The sequence below is a fragment of the Bufo bufo genome, chromosome 5 (genome assembly GCF_905171765.1).
Source record: "Bufo bufo chromosome 5, aBufBuf1.1, whole genome shotgun sequence".
Lineage (NCBI taxonomy): Eukaryota > Metazoa > Chordata > Amphibia > Anura > Bufonidae > Bufo > Bufo bufo.
This window is the reverse complement of record NC_053393.1, coordinates 47,952,188-47,967,076: the sequence shown is the minus strand read 5'-3', so window position 1 is coordinate 47,967,076 and position 14,889 is coordinate 47,952,188. Positions and strand designations below refer to the sequence as shown.

General features: G+C 47.5%; 2 protein-coding genes across 2 annotated transcripts in view; one reads left to right on the top strand and one right to left on the bottom strand.

Annotated features, from left to right (window-relative positions):
• The window catches only part of DCAF13 (DDB1 and CUL4 associated factor 13), a 30,900-nt gene extending 27,376 nt beyond the window's left edge, over positions 1-3,524 (bottom strand). The window contains exon 1 of the mRNA XM_040432012.1: positions 3,353-3,524. Coding sequence (XP_040287946.1) covers positions 3,353-3,422 — 70 coding nt within the window. The 5' untranslated portion in view covers positions 3,423-3,524. The remainder of the gene's footprint in view (positions 1-3,352) is intronic.
• Positions 3,525-3,603: 79 nt separating this feature from the next.
• Positions 3,604-14,354, top strand: SLC25A32 (solute carrier family 25 member 32). The gene is made up of 7 exons (XM_040432013.1): positions 3,604-3,840; positions 5,379-5,529; positions 10,237-10,322; positions 11,833-11,993; positions 12,228-12,341; positions 12,810-12,955; positions 13,464-14,354. Exons 1-7 carry the CDS (start codon positions 3,690-3,692, stop codon positions 13,597-13,599), a joined length of 945 nt encoding a protein of 314 aa, XP_040287947.1. The 5' UTR covers positions 3,604-3,689; the 3' UTR covers positions 13,600-14,354.
• The last annotated feature ends 535 nt before the right edge of the window (positions 14,355-14,889 follow it).

Genomic DNA, 14,889 nt, shown 5'->3' with positions numbered 1-14,889 from the left:
CCACCGATCAGCTGTTCAGAAGTTACTACACCTCACCGTCAACACTGTAGTGGACAACGCTCGCATCTACAGCACTACTATCATTTACTTCAACAGGAACAGTGCTGTCCACTACAAAGCTGACGCTACTGTGTAGTTTCGGCGACTGGGCTAAACTCGAACAGCTGATCAGCAGGGGTGCGGGGTGTCAGACCCCCGCTGATGACCTATCCTGATGAGTGGCTATCACTTAGGCCTCTTTCACACGAGCGTGTCCGGAAAAGGTCCGGATGCACTGCGGGAAACCCGCGCGAGTAGGCTGTGATTGCGTTCCGTTGTTCAGATTTTATCGCGCGGGTGCAATGTGTTTTGCACGCGAATGATAAAAAAACTGACTGTGGTACCCAGACCCGGACTTCTTCACAGAAGTCCAGGTTTGGGTTCAAGGTTGTGTAGATTTTAGTATTTTTCCTTATAACATGGTTCTAAAGGGAAAATAATAGCATTCTTAATACAGACTGCTTAGTACAATAGCGCTGGAGGGGTTAAAAAATAAATTTAACTCACCTTAAACCACTTGTTCGCGCAGCCAGCATCTCTTCTGTCTTCTTCTTTGAGGACTAGGACCTTTGATGACATCACTACGCTCATCACATAATCCATCACCATGGTGATAGATCATGTGATTGACCATGTGATGAGTGCAGTGATGTCATCAAAGGTCCTTTTCCTCAAAGATGAAGACAGAAGAGATGCCGGCTGCGCGAACAAGTTGATTAAAGTTTTTTTAACCCCTCCAGCCCTATTGTACTATGCATTCTGTATTACGAATGCTATTATTTTCCCTTATAACCATGTTATAAGGGAAAATAATAATGATCGGGTCTCCATCCCGATCGTTTCCTAGCAACCGTGCGTGAAAATCGCACCGCATCCGCCGTTGCTTGCAGATGCTTGCGATTTTCACGCAGCCCCATTTACTTCTATGGGGCCAGCGTTGCGTGAAAAACGCACAATATAGTGCTTGCTGCGATTTTCACGCAACGCACAAGTGATGCGTGAAAATCACCGCTCATGTGCACAGCCCCATAGAAATGAATGGGTCCGGATTCAGTGCGGGTGCAATACGTGCAACTCGCGCATTGCACCCGCACGGACAACTCGCCCGTGTGAAAGGGGCCTTAAAGAAATGCTAGGTCAGATTTTGGGTTGCACTCAATGTCCCAAGTTGTGATAATCAGAAATATTGCAGTACCACTGCACTCTCTTAGGCCTCATGCACACAACCGTATGTATTTTGCAGTCCGCAAAAAAACTGATCCGCAAATAATACGGATGACGTCCGTGTGCATTGCGTATTTTGCCGAACGGAACAGCTTGCCCCTAATAGAACAGTACTATCCTTGTCCGTAATGCGGACAAGAATAGGATATGTTCTATTTTTTTCAGGAACGGAATTGCAGATCCGGAAGATGCTGAAAATGAATGGGTCCGCACCCGTTCCGCAAAATTGCGGAACGGATCCGAACCAAAGTTGCGGACGTGTGAATGGACCCTAAGGCCTCTTGCACACGACCCTCCGAGATATACGGTCCACGAGCAGGCCATATGTCCCGGAGCGGCATTGATCATGCACACGGGAGCACACAGCATCATAGATTACAATGATGCTGTGCGCATTGGACCGCCCGCGGGACTATTGTTCTGCACTCATATGATTTTATGAGTGCAGGACAATAGTCCCGCGGGTGGCCCGATGCGCACAGCATTATTGTAATCTATGATGCTGTGTGCTCCCGTGTGCATGATCAATGCCGCTCCGGGACATATGGCCTGCTCGTGGACCGTATATCTCGGAGGTCATAAGGTCGTGTGCATGAGCCCTAATTCAGAGGGAGGACTCGGGGACTGTGCTTTTTTTGTTTTTTGTTTTTTTTAAAGGCTATGTACACCTTTGGGGGCATTTTTTTTTTTTTATTGCATTGTACTCATTTTGAGCTAACAATTATTTTTTCCAATTGGTCTTTATTAAAAATGATGAGCCGTTTTCCCTGCACAGCTTTGAGTTTATTAGCAGGATCTGTATTTTTTCTCTGCTCCGTCAGACAGGGAGCTGACGGGCTCCTCATCTCTGCTCTCTGACATTATAAACACTCATTCTAGCTCAGTTCTTATCTTACTGACAAAAAGTGTCTATGACCTCTTAGTAATGTAGAGATGAGGGTTATTAGATGAGCAGCACAAAGTTAAAGTACCATTCACATAGCTAGACAAACAGTTAACCCTTTATAACAGAACGGCTCAATATTTAATAAAAGACCAATTAAAAAATATATAATTTTAGCCCAAAAAGGAGTAAATTCCAATCATAAAAAATAAAAATTGTCCCCAAAAGGTGTACAATTTTAAACTTTGTTTTTGCAGTTTGTTTTTCTTTTCTTTGCGCCCCACACACTGAGTCTGTGTTTCATACAAGGCAATTAAATGGCTGAAGGGGCCTGGCTCCATCTTTCCTAGACGCCTCCGTACAACCAGAAAGCCGAGACCATCTGCCTATTCTGGATGTGTTACAGCAGGATGAGAAGGTACGGCGCCACGTGGACAATTCCCTAGACTGCCAGGAGGACCCCACTACCACCAGTCAGAGGCAGAGAGTAACGATGAGAGAACTTGTGTTTTCAAGTTTGACGTACAAGGTTCGGATCACCTAAGAACTCTGTTATGGATTCCGCTACCACGGACCATAAGCAAACCTTGTACGCCAAACTTGAAAACACAAGTTCGCTCATCCCTTGTAGAGAGAGAAGAACATCAGGTACCAAAGCCCACCCTAACAGCAGACCCATCCGTCATTGCCCAGGAGACCACCCCAGAGAGGACCATCAGCAGCTGTAACATCTGGAGTCCGCAGCGCGCCTTACGGTCACTGCACGACAGCCGTGTAACGTCCCACTATGTCTCCCTGGCGGTTCCGAGTCTCAGAAGACCATGATGACCATGCTGGGCAGATCTCTTTACAACTGATGTCGGCTTCCACTTGAGGTAATATCATGAGAAAATCTTCTGCTGCAAAAAAGCTGTAGCGGTGACGCCCCCTGCAGCGCGCGAGCCCCACCCCTGCGCCCCCACGCTGGGGCAGATTTACGAAGCCGTCTAAAAATGTTTAAAAAAAGTTTGTTACCCCCAGCAACCAATCACAGCGCAGCTTTCATTTTTCACGGGCACTAACATAAATGAAAGCTGCCCTGTGACTGGTTGTGTCAGGACAGTCCTGCTTCCTAGGACCCATGTTCACCACCCTCACCCAGTCCCACAAACGTGACCTAAGCCTCCCAGGAGGCCGTACACTTCAAGCGGTCACCCTCGGCCTCACCTCGGGGCAGATCCTTTTTGGTCTCCCGCACGTATTCATCCGGATTCCTGCACAGCACCTTTACTTTCATGGCGACAACTGTACAGTTCGCTTCTCTCCCTCACACCGTACCACATGGACAGGAAGTGAAGACGTAGTTTACGTCAGCCACCAGGGCGGCCATCTTTACTGTGGTCTGCCCGTGCTAGTGACGTAACGCCAGACGGGTATCTGCGCCGCCATCTTTCTTTTGGGCCACAGAGGAAGGAATAGTGAGGCGGGGCTAGCGCTAGAGGTCACTGGCGAGCCCCTGAGCCTGATGATGTAACGTGTGTGTGCCCGCTGTCAGGACGTGCACATGGCCGCCCCGTCCGCGCCCTCCCCGCTCACCGTGGTCCGGCAGGTCTTCGGACACGTCCAGTATGAGAACCTGGTGGCCGGCCTGAGCGGGGGCGTCATCTCCACCCTGGTCCTACACCCGCTGGATCTGGTGAAGATCCGCTTCGCAGGTATACCCGCAGGGGAGGTGATCGTGCACACTGCCTCTCTCTGTAGATATATGATGGGGGTTGTAGTTCCACCTGATAAGTTTTGTGACATTCAAATAGACTTTGCGTTTGCACGACCTCTGCTTGCTGTCAGTAGGGCAGTGTTCACATCTGGCAGGCGTTTCTGCGGCAAATTCTCAATTAGGATTCTGGTTCAGTAGGATTACAGTGAGACTAAATGTGTTTTTTTTTTTAACATTTCACTATTTTAGAACAAAAAAAAACAAAACAATTTTGTGCCCTTTTTTGTCCATGGGTGTTTTTGCAGGTTGATCTGTAGTTACTACTGGTACTTTTGGTCCTGGTGTTTTTTTTCTTGTTTTTGTTTTTACCAAAAATGCCTCAAACACCTGACTTGGTCAACATTTTTTATAGAGTTTTTTTTCTGATCTATTGTTTTTTAGCATCTGCCATTTATTCTTGGCTGTTTTTGTTCTCCCCCGTCACACCGTAAAAAAAACATGAGAAAACACAGTCACGCATTGCACATGTTTTTTTTGTTTTTTTTTTGTTTTGAAGCTGCAAGAAAAAAAACATTGACCCAAAAACCCACTGCAAGGGTTAAAAATGCTTGTTTGCCAGCATTTAAAGGGGTTGTACCGACGTTCATAAGCTGTCCCTTATCTGGGGGTGTCGGACCGATTAGATGCTGATGATCTGTCCTGAGGATAGGTCATCAGTATAAGGCCCCACACACACAACCGTGTCCGTTTTGTGGACCGCAAACTGCAGACACCGGCCCTTTGCATCGCGGTGCGGAGCCATTGATTTCAATGGGTTCGCAAACCACATGTTGAGGCCAAAGATGCGGTTTGCGGTCCGCAAAATGGACAGGGTCGTGTGAAAGCACCCTCTGTCCACAAGATATGGACCAACTGAAAGCAGTGGGTCCGCAAATAAAAAGCAGATGGCATACAGACTGCATCTGTATTTTCGGACCACCTAACGGATCAGGTTGTGTGCATGGGGCCTAAACCAGTCGGAAAACCCCTTTAAGACCCCTTGCAAACAAGCGTTTGTCCCGCTGCGAGTCTGCAGCGCAGCCCCCGTCCTGACCTCCCAGCACTGCCGGGGTCACATAGCGTTATATTGATTTATGATGCTATGTAACCCTTACAGTTCTGGACTCTTATTAGATGCTGCCAGTGTTATCCTATACATTCCAGAACTGTAAGGGTTACATAGCATCATAAATCAATATAACGCTATGTGACCCCGGCAGTGCTGGGAGGTCAGGACGGACTCGCAGTGTGACACCCGCTCGTCACCCGCAGACAGTAGTATCTAAGCAGTTGGACAGAGGGAAGGGGCTCCTACAAAGCGATTACAGGGTGCCGATGGGTTGTCATGACAGCCGAGGGCCTAATGTAGTGCCACGCAGCCTCTAAGTAGTACCGCCATGCTGTCAGGGCCCGCCTACTTAGCGGTAATATTCCAGCACGTTACCTGGCGCAGGATAATGGAAAATTAATATCAGTTTTGTGTGTTTGACTTTCCAGTAAGTGACGGGCTGGAGCTGCGACCAAAGTACAACGGCATCCTGCACTGCATGTCTTCAGTGTGGAAGCGTGAAGGACTACGCGGCCTCTATCAGGGGGTCACCCCAAATATGTGGGGTGCAGGCGCCTCCTGGGGGCTTTACTTCTTCTTGTAAGTGACTATAACACCAGATTGCTAAGAATTCTGAGGACCCAGACACAAAGTAATTGGCGCTGCCATTTTTGTACCAGTAAAAAAGCCATAAAAACCGCTCCCGTTTTTTGTCCACCCTGCAGGCGGTTTTTTAAAGGGGTGATCCACGAGTCAGACAGACCTCCCAGCGTGGCTGACCTGCGGAGGTGATCATACTCACCTAGGCTCTGTCGCTCCTGGGCCGGCTCTTCCTCTCCCCGCTGAACAGAGATCAATATCCATCATCGAGGGGGACGTGTGACCGCTGCAGCCAATCACAGGCCGTAGCAGTGACTTGTCCCCCTTGTGTGGTCACGTGGAACAAAGGGAACAAGTCACTGCTCTGGCCTGCGATTGGCTGCAGCGGGCACCTTCCCGCCCCATCAATGGATGTTTATTTCAGTGCAGCCGGCCCAGAGCGACAGAGACCAAACCCAGCAGTGGTGATCATACTTAGGATGGGTTCACATCACCGTTTCATTTTCCGTCCTTCTGATCCGTCAGAAGACTATAAAAAACAGGATCTATTTTTGTTTTTACCGGATCCTGTTTTTTATGGTCTTCTGACGGATCAGAAGGACGGAAAATGAAACGGTGATGTGAACACAGCCTAAGTATGATCACCTCCGCAGGTCGGCCACTCCGGGAGGTCTGTCTGACTCTTGGACAAACCCTTTAAAGGTTTTCTGTCACCAGATTTAACCCTATTAAGCTAGCTGACATTAGCGATGTGCGATGCGCTAATGTCGGCTAAACCTAACTAGCCTATTCCTACTCTTATCTACGCCCCCGTTACGCCAGAAATCTAACTTGTATAATATGCTAATTGTTTCTACTCCCTGTTCCGTTCTCCCACCTTTGTCGCAGGCGCGGTGAGGGAAAGACGCTCGCAGGGTGCCAGCTTCCTTACAGCGCCTGCGCTGAATACTGAACGGCGCGAGATTTCACCAGAGCACAGGGCTGGCGGACAGATGCGAGCGCGGCCTGGCCCTGTTAATTCAGGACTTGGAGGGAGGCGACAAAGGTGGGAGAACTGAGCCTCTAGGACAGGGGTGGGGAACCTCCGGCCCGAGGGCCGTATGCGGCCCACGGTATCATTTCATGTGGCCCCCGGCCCCCTGCCAGAACATAATGTGAAAATGCTTATGACCCCTTCCATTATGGAAGCGGTCATTAGCATACGGGAGGCACAAGAAGGTGAGAACAGCACTGCACTGGCTGTCCTCACCTTCCCTGGTCTTCTTTCAGCCCCACACTGTGTCCTGACACATCCAGCGTCAGGACGCAGTGCACGTAGACGTGCACTATGACCTGACGCTGTGCGGTGTGAGGTGACAATATAGTGCGGCAGGAAGAAGAACAGGGAGGGTAAGTGAATCTGCCAAGAGGCAGCGCCGTACGGAGCTGGAGAGGTAAGTTTATTTGTTTATCTTAAATACAGTATCTGATCTGATGTCTGATTGGGGCTGATCTGAGGCTAAAGGAGGGTGGGGAGGGTCTGATGGGGGTCTGATCTGAGGCTTGGGAGGGTCTGATCTGAGGCTGGGGGTGTCTGATCTGAGGCTGGGGTTTGATAGGGGTCTGATCTGAGACTAGGGGGGCTGATGGGGGCTGATCTGAGGCTGGGGAGGGTCTGATGGGGGCTGATCTGAGGCTAGGGAGGGTATTATGAAGGTCTGATCTGAGGCTGGGGGGTCTTATAGGGGCTGATCTGACCCTGGGGGGTCTGATGGGGGCTGATCTGAGGCTGGGCGTCTGATCCGGGTCTGGTCTGAGGCTGGGGGTCTGATGGGAGTCTGATCTGAAGCTAGGAAGGGTCTCATTGGGGTCTAATCTGAGGCTTAGAGGTCTGATGGGAGTCTGATCTGAGGCTGATGTAGGCCTGGGGGGTCTGATAGGAGGCTGATTTCAGGCTGATGGAGGTGGGGGCAGATATTTTGCTGAGAAAGGGACAAAGGCAGGGACAGTTGCGAAGAAAGAGGCAGGGAGAGTGAAAGCTGGGTGAACCCCTCTCTGGACCCCCTGGGTTTAGCTTCCTGCCATTAATGTCAAATAAGTAACATTCTTGAGTTGACTGTACTAGTTCATCTACTTGTCTTGTCAGGGTTATGCCCTAAGAGTACAGATTTTCAGATTATTATTGTGAATGGGTGCAGTTGGTTATATGCACTACTGTATATGTACTGCTTGATGTCCCGCTCTTCCATTGTGTACATTATGTTTGTTATTTGTCAATAAAAACAGATTTGACTAAATAAGTAACATTCTGAACTTAAAAATTAGACTGCTATGTGTGGTCAATATGGCGCCTGTATTGTATGTAATATACTGTATATATATAGTGCAGGCGCTATTTTGTGCTGCAAAAATACAGCCCTCTAGATTATTTTAATTGAAGTGCAATTTCTGTAACTTATCCCTAAGTCAATTATATGTTTGACCAAATACAGCAGTAAAAATTTTTTATTGAGAATTTTGTATGGCCCCCGAATGATGTTACAAATATCCAAATGGCCCTTGGCAGCAAAATGGTTCCCCACCGCTGCTCTAGGAGCAGGAACAGTCGCCCCCAATCCCCCCCCCCCCCCCCCCCCGCTCCTGCTCCTAGAGGCTAATTAGCATATTATAAAAGTTAGATTTCTGGCATAACGGGGGCATAGATACAAGTAGAAATAGGCTCATTAGGTTTAGCTGACATTAGCACATCGTTAATGTCAGCTAGCTTAATAGGGTTAATTCTGGTGACGGAAACCCTTTTAAGGCGTTCCTTCAGTGGTGTTTTTATTTTTTTTATTTTTTCAAAATAACCATGTGAACCACATTTTTATATTTTTTTAACAATCAAAAAAAAAACAATAGCATTTCCCATAGGTTTTCAGCCAACATCTGGAGGTGGTACAAAAAAATGGCAATAAAAACGTAGGTGTGAATCCACCCTAAAGGCTGGTTTCACACGAGCGAGTGTCACGCTCCAGACTGTCAGCGCAGCTCCCGTCCTGACCTCCCAGCACTGCCAGGGTCGCTTAGCATTATATTGATTTATAAAGCTGTGTAACCCTTAGGCCCCTTTCACACGGGCGAGTATTCCGCGCGCATGCGATGCATGAGTTGAACGCATTGCACCCGCACTGAATACCGACCCATTCATTTCTATGGGGCTGTGCACATGAGCGGTGATTTTCACGCATCACTTGTGCGTTGCGTGAAAATCGCAGCATGCTCTATATTCTGCGTTTTTCACGCAACGCAGGCCCAATAGAAGTGAATGGGGTTGCGTGAAAATCGCAAGCATCCGCAAGCAAGTGCGGATGCGGTGCGATTTTCACGCACGGTTGCTAGGAGACGATCGGGATGGAGACCCGATTATTATTATTTTCCCTTATAACATGGTATAAGGGAAAATAATAGCATTCTGAATACAGAATGCATAGTACAATAGCGCTGGAGGGGTTAAAAAAAATAATAATTCGGGTTTGGGTACCAAACATGCGCGATTTTTCTCACGTGCGTGCAAAACGCATTACAATGTTTTGCACTCGTGCAGAAAAATCGCGGGTGTTCCCGCAACGCACCCGCACATTTTCCCGCAACGCCCGTGTGAAAGAGGCCTTACAGTTCTGGAATGTAACTGACAGTCAGTGTTATACAATACATTCCAGAACTGTTACACAGCATCATAAATCAATATAATGCTATGCGACCCCGGCAGTGCTGGGAGCTCAGGACGGGTGCTGCTCTGCGAGTCGGGAGCGTGACACTCGCTCGTGTGAAAACAGCCTAAGGCTGTTTGTGTTGGAGATCTGTTGTCTGATGAAATGAATCACCAGTAAAAATCTGCTCAGCCAGTTCTCAGTTTCTGGGAAACTGTGTGAAAACCAGTACGGCTGCCGTTACTACTTGCCCATCTTTCCAAGGCTCCTGACGGCACACACGTCTGGTTATTCAGCAGTACTAGATTGGGGTAGCTTGCATGAAATCCTGGGGTGACAACCTTCCTAGGTGCTATAACATATTGATTGTCAGCCTGTTTTCAGTCCAGTGTATTACAGTCGTGCAGTTTGTAATGCCATTTAACCCCTTGGTGACATATCATGTGCGGGTCATAGGGGGTTAAAGAAGCAGGTTCAGGAGCTTAGCCAGCTGGCAGGTTATTATACAGTTATATATGTATCAGAGGTAACTCCGTTAACCCCTGAGATGCCACGGTCAATAGCGACCACGGCATCTGAGCATTCAGTGAGGGGTGGGGGCTCCCTCTGACCTCCAATGCTTCCCCGACTGCTTCCTCTCGGTGAAATCACAGGGTGTACATCCTTGTCATGGTGGACTGCAGTACTCCATTATTACAGTCTGTGATGTAACTGATCGAATGATCACATGTGCAAGTCCCCTAGGGGGGCTAAAAATTAAAATAAGGTTTTTGAAAATATTTTAAGAGTATTAATTCTTATCACCCCCTTTTTAGAATTTTATATATGAAAATAAACAAATCAATGATATCGTGGTGCCTGAATGATCAAAATATAAAAGTATTTATCCTGCCTGTTACAGTAATGGAGGGGGAAAAAAAATAAAAATTTGAATCTGCGTTTTTTGGTCACCCGGCCTCAATCTTGCCTGTGCGTTCTCTACCTTCCTGCTGCGCCACTGTACATACTGAGCGTGTCTCCTTTATCTGTCTAACAGTTATAACGCAATGAAGGCCTACAAGATGGAAGGAAGAGCCGAAAACCTGACTCCAACAGAATACCTCCTGTCCGCTGCCGGGGCTGGTGAGTGGTCTATGGCAGTGTCCGCAGCCTGCAGCTCTCCGGATGTTGGAGAAGACACCTTCCATCATGCCCGGACAGCCTGTAGCTGGTGAAGCACAGGTGGGGGGGATACTGGTCTATGGAAATATCATGTTATACTAGGGGTGAGGCACTTAGGACCCCCACCAGTCCCTGTGTACAGCGTAGAGGAGGCCGCACACACACTCAGGGTCTCTTCACTGAAGTACGTGTCGAATAAACTTACAGAAACTAGGGGGTTTTATCGTAAATTATTTTGCTTCTGCCCACCCTCCCCAATTGTTCAACATTCTTGTTTGTAGCAGTGCCGCTACCTGTGACACAACCTGTACGGTGCCCCCCACACTGGGTAAGTGCCCTACATACTGTCAATCAGGTTATAAAATCTCCATACAACATGACCTTATGTTTGTGGGACCCCAGAAGCCCTCAGATCTGGTCTGGTTCCTCTCCTGGGAGGGTGTAGGTAGCTCCCCCTATCAACCCTTTGTGCAATCGAGGTAAATTTTGGTAAGGGTGCCTATTGTTGCCCTTACTATTTGCTATCCCAAGGGTGGTGGGGCACTGACATCTTAATGAGCATCTGTCAGCAGTTTTGTACCTATGACACTGGCTGACCTGTCGCATATGCGCTTGGCAGCTGAAGGCATCTGACCAGGCAGGCATGATGACGTTTTTGTTGTCTAATAAAGTGCAGAGAGAGCAGATCCTCTCGGTGTAACGACAACGCCCCCGTTGCTCCTAGAGCCTCATTTGCACATATTAAAACATCATTTTTCTCAGCAATGAGGGCGCATATGAACATGGGACCAACACAGACGCCTTCAGCTGCCAAGCGCACATGTAACAGGTCAGCCAGTGTCATAGGGACAAAACTGCTGACAGATGCCCTTTAAATTCACATAGGCCTCTCTACAGGACGAGACTGTAGGAACAACTAAGAAGAGTGGGAGACCAATCGGCTCTCATTTCTCTTATTTAAATGAGAGCTACATTCTGATTGGTTGCGGTGGGCAAGTGCCTTTCAGCTGTTAAGTATGGAGTAAGATTTCTCGGACAGTGCGTACGACTTTCTTACTCGCGTTATATACTGTAGCCGCAGCAGATTGATAAATCTGCCCCAATATATAACCGCCCACATTGGCCCCAGTTCTCAGGGCGACTTATCACTGGATCCGCCCTGTCGTTTACACACGGGTACACTAGGTCCAGTGGCGCAGAAAGCCAATTACTGCAAGCATGGACGGTAGGTTATCCTAAGAGTAGGTTCACATGCGGCAGATTTGGTTCAAGCACATGGAATTTTACAAGCCCCATTCAGATAAATGTAACACGTCTACAATGTGCAAAAAATCTGCTGTGTGAGAATAGGATGCAGGTATAGTCGTGGTCCACAGGGCAGCAAGTGTTAACCGTTTCACCGCCGTATTTAGACTCTTCAGAACACAATTGTTGCTCTCGGATCATTTCTTGCATCCTTTCTTTTGTGCAGGTGCCTTAACCCTTTCTTTAACTAACCCAATATGGGTTACAAAGACTCGTCTGGTTCTCCAGTATGATGCTGGTGTTGACCCTACAAGACGACAGTACAGAGGCATGTTCCACGCTCTGGCCACAATCTATAGGCAGGAAGGAATTCCCGGACTGTACAAGGTAATCAGTGTCTCTATAATGTCCCAGAGCAGGGATGGCCATCCTGCGGCTCTCCAGCTGTTTGCTAAACTACAACTCCTAGCATGCCCAGGCTGCCTACAGCTATCGGCTTACAGCAGGGCATGGTGGGAGTTGTAGTTTTAAATCATCTGGAGAGCCGCAGGATGGCCAGCCTTGTCCTAATGCTAGACATCAGACTTTTCCACCAGTAACCATCTTGTCTTGTATTTGTAGGGGTTTGTACCAGGCCTGCTGGGAACCTCACATGGGGCCCTCCAGTTTATGGCCTACGAAGAATTGAAAATGGAGTATAATAAGCATTTAAATCGACCCAGTGACACAAAACTGGTAATAACCTGCAGCTCTTAAAGGGGAATTCTCATGTCAGACATTGATGGCAAATGGCTAGGATATGCCACCCGTGTCATATAGATACAGAACGCCCCCCCCCCAATTGGGCCACAAATCATGCGGACAGCATGCCGCATACTGTACGCATCTGTTGTTCCGTTTCGCGGCCCTACAAAACATATAGAGCATGTTCTGTTCTTGATCGGGGACAAGAATAGGCATTTCTATGATGGGCTGCCCGTTCCGTTCTGCAAATTGCAGAACGCACAGGGGCGGCATCAGTGTTTTGAAGACCTTACTCCAATGGTTGACTTCTACCCTTCCCCAGAGCCCCTATACTTTAATATTGTAAAGTGGGTCTGCTCCACCTTTCTTCTATGAGCATTCTGGGTTTAGTCGCTTGGTGTAACGGATCCCATTTGTGACTCACGTAATAATTCATCCATCGCTCTCATGCCTTTCTAGAACACCTTGGAATACATCACAACGGCTGCCTTGTCAAAGATATTTGCTGTGATGGCTACCTACCCCTATCAAGTGGTGCGTGCTCGTTTACAGGATCAGCACAATCAGTACTCGGGGGTCATAGATGTTATCAGAAGGACATGGACGTAAGTAGATATGATTTTATCTGTATAGAATGCATTCTGTTGCAGTATAGTGATGTATACCACCACAACAGGGACCAAGGACTCTCTTAATGGCCCCCGTCAGGTGAATGGGGATCTATGGCTTTGTCCGCCTTTTTTCATCCATAATCGGAAAAAAAAAAGACAGTACGAAATCCAAGACACGTGGAGATGTAGTGGGGCCCCATAAACTCCTATAGGTGCAATACTATAGAGGTGGTATAGAGCTATAATGTGGTTGTGCACATGAGGACATAATCCGCATCTTGGGGATGTGGTGAATTTTGCATTGGACTTCACCTTTTGAAATGCAATGGAAGAAAATCGCTCTCCCAACAAAACGGAACTGCACTCCGGCCATGTCACTTAAAGCGTCCCCTAACTTCCCTTTAACAAATGACTGGGGGGTTGTGCCAGACTTCACAGACTGAGAGGATTGCTCATTACCTTAGAACATGAGTTTATATTCTTAGTCTCTTCTGTCTTCCAGGAAAGAAGGTTTCCATGGCTTCTACAAGGGAATTGTCGCCAATGTTCTGCGAGTGACCCCCGCCTGCTGCATCACCTTTGTAGTCTATGAGAATGTCTCTCGTTTCCTGTTAGGGCTACGGAAACCCAAGGAGTAAAGAGAGCAATGCCTGGTGGCTGCACGGTGTGACGCGGGCGATCCCCTAGTCTTCGGGGACAATGGACACTTGGCAAAGAGAGCAAATGCTGCTGGCACCTTTCAGGGTTTTGTCCTGAGACCTGCATGAGAGCGGGTTTAGGTTTTATTTATTTTATATATGTTATTAAGGGTCTGATTTCATGCGTGCCAGTTAGGACATTGACTGCTAATATTTTTATACAATTCTACTTATTTCCTTGGAAGAGATGACAGTCCACAAGTTCTGTATTAAAAATGATGTACAAAAATATAAACTAGCTTGATTCTATTATACGAGCAATGAGCTAAATATTACAGTGAAGTTCCTGTAATCCGGCAGCTGAAGGTATCTGTGTTGGTCCCATGTTCATATGTGCCCGCATTGCTGAGAAATATGAAGTTTGAATTTATGCAAATGAGCCTCTAGGAGCAACGGGGGCGTTGCCATTACACCTAGAGGCTCTGCTCTCTCTGCAACTGCCACTCCCTCTGCACTTTGACAGGACCAGGCAGTGTAAATGTTATCACACTTTGGTTTGTTTTTGTTGGGTTGTAAAATTGATCACTATAATTTGTGGTACGTATAATTTACTGGAAAGATTTTGTAGATTTTTGTGGGAAGAAATTCATTATTTACCACTGTTACAAACACATTTTATGGTTTATTTTGTTATTTTTTTTTATGAAAGAGATGTATTTATTTTTTATGGAGGAAAGAACTAAACTTCATTAAAATCTCCCCACTAGAAGACTTGTGATTATTTGGTTACATACATGAGGCTTTGTGATACTTATTATTATTATTTCCTATCAGTATAAGGCCTCATGCACACGGCCATTGTGCGGCCGTTCCGTGCAGCGGGCCGCACCAACATATGACATGTCATATATCTTTTTTTGCAGTGCAGAACCACGGAAAGAAACACCACGGAAGCACTCCATAGTGCTTCCGGTGTTCCGTTCCGCATCTCTGTAATTTTAGACCCATTCAAGTGAATTGGTCCGCATCCGTGATGTGGGGTGCACACGGCCGGCGGGCATGGATTGCCATGTGCATTAGGCCTAACTGAGGGGCGATCTATTAGGCCATGCCACGCCACTCGCAGGGCCAATAGGTTTATACCTGTTATTGACCTGGGGCCTTTGGTAGAACACCTGTTGCCATGGTTATCCATTGTCCCCCTCATGAATGCATTGTGAGGCGTCAATGCCCGGATAACCTCCTCCCTCTCAAGATTCTTAGATGCCACAGTCACTGGCACCAGCTGCT

Coding starts and splice junctions, on each gene's coding strand:
- SLC25A32 (XM_040432013.1), top strand. CDS start 3,690: ATGGCCGCCCCGTCCGCGCCCTCCCCGCTCACCGTGGTCCGGCAGGTC. Junction 11,994..12,227: donor GAATTCCCGGACTGTACAAG/GTAATCAGTGTC, acceptor TTGTATTTGTAG/GGGTTTGTACCAGGCCTGCT. Junction 12,956..13,463: donor GTTATCAGAAGGACATGGAC/GTAAGTAGATAT, acceptor TCTGTCTTCCAG/GAAAGAAGGTTTCCATGGCT.